This window comes from Oryx dammah, unplaced genomic scaffold, assembly GCF_014754425.2.
Source record: "Oryx dammah isolate SB20612 unplaced genomic scaffold, SCBI_Odam_1.1 HiC_scaffold_7, whole genome shotgun sequence".
NCBI classification, from domain to species: domain Eukaryota; kingdom Metazoa; phylum Chordata; class Mammalia; order Artiodactyla; family Bovidae; genus Oryx; species Oryx dammah.
Window position 1 is genome coordinate 31,914,477 of NW_024070191.1, and position 8,525 is coordinate 31,923,001.

At 54.7% G+C, this 8,525-nt stretch overlaps 1 protein-coding gene across 1 annotated transcript; it reads right to left on the reverse strand.

The window, feature by feature from the left end:
* Positions 1 to 2,303: 2,303 nt before the first annotated feature.
* Positions 2,304 to 5,004, reverse strand: ADRB3 (adrenoceptor beta 3). Its single transcript, XM_040242936.1, has 2 exons — positions 3,679 to 5,004; positions 2,304 to 2,959 (listed from the first exon to the last, which is right to left on the reverse strand). The coding sequence occupies exons 1-2, from the start codon at positions 4,977 to 4,979 to the stop codon at positions 2,938 to 2,940; spliced, it is 1,323 nt and encodes a 440-aa protein (XP_040098870.1). The 5' UTR covers positions 4,980 to 5,004; the 3' UTR covers positions 2,304 to 2,937.
* Positions 5,005 to 8,525: the final 3,521 nt, after the last annotated feature.

Consider the following 8,525-nt stretch of genomic DNA (forward strand, 5'->3'; position numbering starts at 1 on the left):
TAATGGAAATAAAGTGTACAGGACATGTAATGCACCTGAATCATCCCAAAATAACCACACACACACACACACACACACACACACACACACTCCGTGCTTTGTGAAAAACTGGTCTTCCAAGAAACCAGCCCCTGGTGCCAAAAAAGTTAGGGACTGCTGCTGCTAGTGGTAAGGAACGCATCTGCCAATGCAGGAGACATAAGAGACGTGGGTTTGATCCTTGGGTCGGGAAGATCCGCCAGAGGAAAGCATGGCAACCCACTCCAGTATTCTTGCCTGGAGAATCCCATGGACAGAGGAACACGGTGGGCTACAGTCCATGGGGTCACAAAGAGTCGGACACGACTGAAGCAACTTAGCACCCATGCACACCACAGAACCTACCACGGAAGAGCCCTAGGAAAGCCTGTTTTCAACAACACCCTCTCCCTAACTCTGCCTGCTCCTCAGCGGTCTCAGCGGTTGCAGAAGGCAGCTTCCCTCTGAAAAAGCCAGTCACTCCTCATCCCGCATCCTCCAGCACAGCCCCTTCCACCTTGTTACTCCTGCTCAGGCAGAGCCAGTGGTTCCACGCACCCTTTTCCCCTCATTGGTTCCAGGTGGTGCCGTGGTAAAGCATCCACCTGCCATTGCAAGAGATGCAAGAGATGCAGGTCCAATCCCTGAGTTGGAAAGATCACCTGGAGGAGGAAAGAGCAAGCCACTCCAGTATTCCTGCCTAGAAAATTCCAGAGGAGCCTGGAGGGCTATACAGTTCACGGGGTCGCAAAGAGGCGCAACTGAGCACACCCCACCACTAGCACCGTCTGCAAGTCTTCACATCTCTCGGTTCAGAGGATGGTTGTTTGTCTTCCCCAGTTCAAGTGCTCCGGGCCCGTGCTACAGAGAGCAACCCGCTCGACATGCAAGGGTATAAATCTCCCTCGGCCTGACACCTGACTGCAAGTTGCTGGAGAAATGACCGGAGCGGCTGGCTGCCTCTCCACCTGTCAGACACAGTGGTGACAATTGGCAGACGGAGTCCACAGCTCCAGCGCAAGTCTAAACACTCCAGAGGAGGCTGACAGCTGGCACACGGGTGCGTATCGAGTAAGACTCGAGCCCTGTGAGCTCCTGGATGGCGTTCAAGGACAATTCTACAAACCAGAGCGCCTCCCTCCCCCAAATCATTCTTCTCCCCCGCCTAGCACCCTGGCACCGACTGGACAACTTCCCTCAGCGATGTTGGGAAAATATCCAGAGATGGGAAGAGAGAGGAGGCCCTCTTACTTATGCTCAGGCTAAAGCGAGACTTCCTTCTCCACTAAAGTTTCAACAGTTGAGTCCTTGCCAAGAAACCTTCCACACCTCAGACACCAGAGATCTCATACTGCTCTGAGTGAAGGAGAAAGTCATCTTTGGTATGCAAACATCCCAAGAAATAAAACCTGGACTTCTAGACAGAAGAAAGAGGCTAAGGCCAGGTCCAGTTCACAGGGAACACCCATATGTGGAAATCCACTGAGCTTATCCTCAGGGCCGATCAAAGTTTTATAACCCTGCAGCCCCTGAAGGTAGCCAATGCATTGTAAGCTGCCGTCACTCAGCTCGTTCAACTTTTAGTGATTTACTGGCTCTCCCGTAAATTAGCCTGGACAATGGTCTCTGCTCATGGAGTCTAAATAAGAACTCACAAAATGACCCAGGGGTTACCATAGAAATTTTCTTTCTCTAGGAAACTGCCTGATAAGATTCATAAAATTGGGATAAGGGGGGAAAAACTTATCAAGGAGCTCAAACGTATAACTCCAGTTTTAGTTCAAGAAGATAATACAGATTTCTGCTGCCCAGGAAAGGGAGTGGGAAGGTAGAGGTTAATAGAGGTTATGGAAAGGATAAGAAATGTCACAATATATTTATAACCCAAGAACATCTGCCCAACACAAACAATGGTCTGTGCTGCCACACACACGTACAACACCGGACAAAACTGGTTCCTTGTGGCAACGGGATGTTATGAATCCACCCCTGGCTTGTAGCGCAAGGCTCCATGTGCCCTGATCCCTGGCACACCAAACCCCACCCTCCTGCGGACACTTCAGTGAATCACGTGGGCAGAATGGCCTCCAGGGTGGGGAGATCAGAGTATCAAAGGCTCAAACTCTGTCTCCTTCACCCCAAAAGACTTCATTGTTTGTTTCATGAGGATCAAGAAGAAAAGGGCAAGGATTAGGCCTAATTTATTGCCTCTGTCAGAGTCAGCTCTATGAAAGGAGTAAGTGGATTATGCAGAGAAAACAAAGGGAGAGAAAGAGGGCGACGGATACACTGCATTCAGTAACGTTTATTCATTTGATTTCTAAAGGAAAAGGGACCCATTCTAATGGTTCACCTTCCCACGAAATCAGGAGCGCCCCCTCCCCACCCCAAACTCTAAAGTCCTGAAACTGCTGTGAGGTAGGTGTGTCTACAGTGAGGAAGCCACGGACAGAGGCCCTAACCGTGACCTTCCCTGTTCCTCTTCTCAGCCCGGGCCTCCAACACCCCGGTGGGTTCCTCAGGGTCTGGGAGGCAGTAAGAACAGAATGAAGGTGCCCGCCTTGCCCCCGCACACACAGCATCCGAGTGAGACAGGGGCGGGTGCCGGGGCTAAACGCAGCCCAGCTCCTGCCCGGGCACCTGGGAAGAGGAAGCAGACGCGCGAGCTGCTGAGGTAGCGGTGAAGTTCAGGGCTGGGGTTTAGAAGACTTCTCTCAGAAAGAAAGAGAGCCGGCGAAAACCCACTTGGTAAGGATTTCCCCTCCAGAGTCAGTCCCCCCGCCTCCTCCCAGGACCCAGTCTTCAGGCTGGGGAAGGGCAGAGTTTTCCAGCTGGGAAACTCCACGGGGCTCATTCTGAACCGATGCCGGCCAGAGGCTTTCCAAAGGTTCCGGATCAATGGAGCTGTTTCTTCAAGGCCTAAGAAAGTCCGCAGGAAGCCCTGAAAAAATGGAGATAACAGTACCTTGGGGTGAGGGGGCAAAGGGTGGGAACAGGGCGGAGGTGGGGGGTTGGTCAGAGACCTTGGGAAGCCCCTTTGGGACCCACCGAGCCATAAAGCCCACCCCCAACTCCAACCCGACCCGCTTCCTACTGGGGAAGAATTCGCACTCACAGCTTCCTCAGCCCGGCTAGCCTTCATTCCGGAAGCGAATCCTCACCTTCGGGGCTATCAGACTTTTCAAAGAAACCAGAACTGAGCCCGAAGGCTTGGGGACGGGCGCCGGGGTGGGGTGGGGTAGGGGATGAGCGGTTGCCCTCTAGTCTCGGCAAGTCAAAGCCAGCTCGCGTGATGGTAAGAATTTTGGGCAGAGAAAGAACTGAGCTAGCAAACCAAAGCTAGAGCTGACCGGTCGAGCCGGGGACCCTCCGCACCGCGGCACCTCCGGGCGCACTGTTGTTCTTGGGCTGGAGAACGACCCGGCCGCCTCCTTTGCTTCCACCCTCCCCACCCCCCACCTCCGCCCGGGCAGGGTGGGTGGGAAACGGGAAAGGAAAGGGCTCTGGGTTCCACTTTGATTCCCTACTCTGTGCCCCCCTTGTCTTGATTGCAAAGACCCTCCCCAGCCCCATCTTCTCCTCCCGAACCCCGAACTCAAAAAAAAAATTGACCAGCGGAGATACAGAAAGCTTCCTGAACCCTTCGCCTTGATTACCTACCTGTCGAGCGGTGAGGGCTGCCTGGGGCCAGCGGGGCTGGTCAGGACCGTGGGGGCGCCAGAGGGGCTGGTCAGGACCGTGGGGGCGCCAGAGGGGTCTCGGGGCGGGGAGGCAGCGGCGAGGTGCTCCTCCGGCCGGCAGCGACACATCAGGCGGCGGAAGGCGCTCCGAAAGTCCGGGCTGCGGCAGTAGATGAGCGGGTTGAAGGCAGAGTTGGCATAGCCCAGCCAGTTAAGGGCGAGGAAGGTGGGGCCGGACACCAGAGAGGGGCCCCCGAGGGCGCGCACCACGTTGACCACAAAGAAAGGCAACCAGCAGAGAGTGAAGGTTCCCATGATGAGCCCCAAGGTGCGCAGGGCGCGGTGTTCCCGCAGAGGCAGAAGGCGCGCCGGCCGCCGGCCGTAGGAGGGCACCCCCGCAGGCGAGGCGTAAGGCCCTGCCGGGCCAGGGAACCCGCAGCGAGAAGGAGCCGGCGGAGACTCCTCTGGCGGGAAGCGACCCAGCTCCCGGCGCAGCAAGCGCAGCTGGCGCGTAGCCACCACGAAAACTCGTGCGTAGACGAAGAGCATCACCAGAAGCGGAAGATAGAAGGAGACCGAGGAGGAGAGCAGCGCGTAGGGCATGTTGGAGGCGAAGGTGCAGCAGCGCGGGTTGGAGTGGCAACGCTGCGCCTCGGCATCCGCCCCGACGCGCCACCATTTGCTCATGATGGGCGCAAACGACACCGCAGCGGACACGACCCACACCAGGACCACGGCTGCTCGGGCGCGGCGTTTGGTGACCAGCGCGCCGTAGCGCAGCGGGTTGGTCACGGCCAGGTAGCGGTCCACCGCCAGGGCGCACAGGGTTTCGATGCTGGCGGTCACACACAGCACGTCCACCGAGGTCCACAGCTCGCAACCGGTGACGCCCAGGGGCCAGTGGCCGGTCAGCGCCAACGTGGCCCCCGGGGGCACGACCAGAAGCCCCACCACCAGGTCGGCTGTGGCCAGCGAAGTCACGAACACGTTGGTCATGGTCTGGAGTCTCGGCGTCCGGGCGATGGCCACGATTACCAGCAGGTTGCCTCCCACGGTGGCCAGCACCGCTAGCGCCAACAGCGCCCCCGCCAGCGCCACCGCCCAGGGCACCCCTGGCAGCCCACTCGCGTTGGCAGTATTGGGTGCCAGGGTGGGGATATCTGGCCACAGGGTCACAGAGCTGTTCCCGGGAGGCCACGGAGCCATCCCCGCGTCGCGCGTGGGGCGGGAAGGAATGAGGGAAAGGGTCTCCCAGCTCACCCTGCTCAGCGGCGGGGGCATCGGGGCGTGGGAGCGATTCCCCCGGCCTGAGCCATCTTCCCCAGTTGACCGCCGAGAACGCACAGTCTCCCCGCCACCCCCACCCCTTGGGTGCCACTGCTGGGGAGGGGGTGGGGGTGAGGGAGTGGCGGCCCTTAAAGGGGCAGCGGCCAATAGTCTCCACGCTGGGCCTCCGGAGGGGGAATCGAGCCGTGGGGACTGAAGCCAGATGGACGGCCCGCCTTTCCTATTAGTCAAACCCCCAGTAAGATTCGTAAGAGTCAAGTCACGCCGTGTGTTTTCTGCTACAACGTGTCCCTCTCCTGCCGTGACAGCTGCCGGCTCTGATGGCACTGGCTTTCTGGAACTCTGTACCAATTTCCCGGGAAGGTCCGGGAGCATCGCTCGGGGAAGGAAGAGCCCCCGCCCCCTTACCGCGTTGGAGGGAAAGGTAACCCCCTGGAGGTAAAGAAAAGGACCCACAGCAGCCCCTCATCCACGCAGGCATCCTCCCTGAGACTCTAAGTCATAGAGGACACCGGCTTCTTCCGTCTTCTCCCAAGACCTCCTTCCATGAGATCTGGCCCCTACACTTCTATTCACTTACCTCCCCTGTCATTCTAGTCTTACTTTTCTTTCTCTTTTTTTTCCCTTTTCAGCTACTGAAAAAAAAAAAAAAAAACTTCCATTTTCCAGGAGTCTTTATGATTGCCTGCTCATTTGAGTTTGGATTTGACCTCTGAACTGAGCCCAGGATGCTACGAGTTTCCATTTCTCTGTTTTCCCCACTCCATGTGGCCCCTTCCCCACACTTTCCACGGAGAAAACTTCTAGATGGACCCCTTCTCTTAAAACGCTTCTCTTGTAATGACTGTGCTGAAAATGAATGAATGGGGATTTCTCTGGTGGTACAGTGGATACCCTGGTAGCCCAGATGGTAAAGAATCTGCCTGCAATGTGGGAGTCCCGGGTTCGATATCTGGTTGGGGAAGATCCCCTGGAGAAGGAAATGGCAACCCATTCCAGTATTCTTGCCTGGAAAATCCCATGGACAGAGGAGCCTGGCAGGCTATAGTCCATCCGGTCACAAAGAGTTGGACACGACTGAGCGACTAACACACACAGTGGATAAGAATCTGCCTACTAATACAAGGTACCCAAGTTCGATCACTGGTCCGGGTAGATTCCGAATGCAGGCAACTAAGCCCCTGGGCTGCAACTTTTGAGCCCACGCTCTGGAGTCCATGAGAGACAGCTAATGAGCCCCTGTGGTGCAACAACTGAGCCCAAGTACTGCACCAAGGCACCACAGTGAGAAGCCTGTGCACAAGGAGCAGTAGCTCATGCTTACCACAACTAGAGAAAGCCGAGCAGCAATGAAGACTCAGCACAGCCAAAAGTAAACAATGAAGGCGACTTCCTCGGTGGTCCAGTGGCTGAGACTCCACACTCCCAATGGAAGGGAGCCCGGGTTCGATCCCTGATCAGGGAACTAGATCCCACCTGCCATGACTGAGACCCAGGGAAGACATAAAAAGAACCAATGGTTACCAGGTTGAGGCTTATCCACCATCACTCCCAGCTCTCCACAAATCTTCCGTCACCGTGGCAAAGTCTTCTCTACTTCCCTGAAGATTTTATTCATGAACTTTTAAAAATTAGAAGACATTGGGGTGAGGACTTCATACATTGCATCTCGGAGTATGTGGCACCACAGGCCTGGCACTTGAATGCCTGCTGGAGTCTCTTCTACAACGACATCAGAGGTTCCCCACACCTAAGAAGCCCAGGGCCTCCTCCCCACCACCCCACCCCTGCCCCAGACCGAAGACTGGTTCTCAACCAAGCTTTGTCTCTAAGCCAGTTCCTCTCAAATTGGGTGTGGGGAGATGAAGCTGAAAAACACGCCCCTAGGTTAAAGTTGAAGGGCAGGAAGATCTGATACCCTTATTAAGTCCTACCAGAACCTGATCTTCAGCCATCTTGCTTCCTCTCCCAAAACAATGGGAGAAAGGGGGGGAAATATCATGGAAAAAGCCTCCAGGGCCATGCCTTAGCAAGTCTCTTTTGAAGAGCTCTATATTTCAACAGTACCCTGTCGAGTCACTGGTCTCAGTAATCCCTCTGGGAGGCCCAGCCAGGGGCTGGGAGTTGGAGAGACTGGAGGCAAAGTGAAGACCTAAAATTATCCCCAAGGAAAAAGAACCCGTGTCATCTCCCAGGGACCCCGTGCTCACCCGTGAGCAGGGCTGGTCAGTGGCTCCCAAGCAAATGCCTTCCGTGCCCAGGCTGTACCCCAGGCAGGCCCAGCCTCTCCCCCTCACCCCTGGCACCATCCTGCGGAGCAGTGCAGGTCCCACTTGGCCGGAGTCTTGACCGAGGCCTCTTGCTGACCATCAGGGCAGTCCCTCCCAAGTCAGGTTTTGCAACACCCCAGAGTGTTGCCAGTTATCTCCAAGGGGTATCAGAAGAGTCTCAAAGAGTAACCTCTAAAACAAATCCCAGCCATTCAGCAAGGTTTGGGGTTTTGTTTTTTGTTTTCAGGACATCTGAGTTGGTTGGGGGGAAAGGAGAGGGGTGCCAGGAAGTCAGGTCACTTCAAAGGCTGCTGTGGCTTTAGGGGTGCCCTTGTTAATCTGAGGAAGTGTGTTCCAATGTTTCCGCTTCAAGAAAGACAAGATTTCCCAAACCACATTGTTGTGCCTGCCTTTGGGGAATGATTAGGCCTATAACCAACGGAGATTGTGGGCAGAGGAATTCTGGCCCCTGTTTTGAAGGCTTTTAGGTGCCAGCAGACAGCAGTGCCCAGCACCTGGAGAGCTTTTCCTCTGCTCTGGCCCATCCCCCCAAGGTTCTCAATCTGGCCGGCCCATCCCCCACCCCACCCACTGTCCACCCCTGGCCTTGGGGCCCCCTGCAGGGAGGAATCCATCTTTCATCCCTTGGGTCTCTTCTTTTTGTGCTTCTGTGTTTCTTCATTTTATGTTTTGAATCCATAATGCATTCACGTTATTCAGCCATCAAAATACACGAAATCATTTACTAGAAAATTGCCTTCACCTCAGTTTTCAACTCCCTAATAGTAGCCACCATTAGTCTCCTGTTTATCTTTCTGCTAATATTTTACGTAAGGTCAATGAAAAATATATATGCCTTTGTCCTTTATTTTCCTTTCTTTTCAACCCCAATAGTAGTAAAATATCCCCACTGTCCTGAACCTTGCTTACCTTAACAATATATATCCGTGATTCTTCCATGCCAGTGCACAAAAGCCTCCCATTTTCAGTATTCCATTGTGGGGATATACCATAATCTGTGAAACCAAACAGCTACCGATAGACATCTCACTGACTTCCAGTCGTTCCTAATAGATGACGTTGCAGCACATCGCTTGTAATCAAGTCATTTCACACGCGTGTAAGTATATTTGTAGAATAAATTCCTGTAGAATCTCTGTATCATGCAGTACACACATTTTCAGATTTAAAAGATATGGCCAGATTTCCCTCTCCAGGCGATGTACTCATTTACCCTCATGCCAGTGTTTCTGATGGCCTGCCAAGGGTG

Coding starts and splice junctions, on each gene's coding strand:
- ADRB3 (XM_040242936.1), bottom strand. CDS start 4,979: ATGCCCCCGCCGCTGAGCAGGGTGAGCTGGGAGACCCTTTCCCTCATT. Junction 2,960..3,678: donor CAGCCCTCACCGCTCGACAG/GTAGGTAATCAA, acceptor CCATTTTTTCAG/GGCTTCCTGCGGACTTTCTT.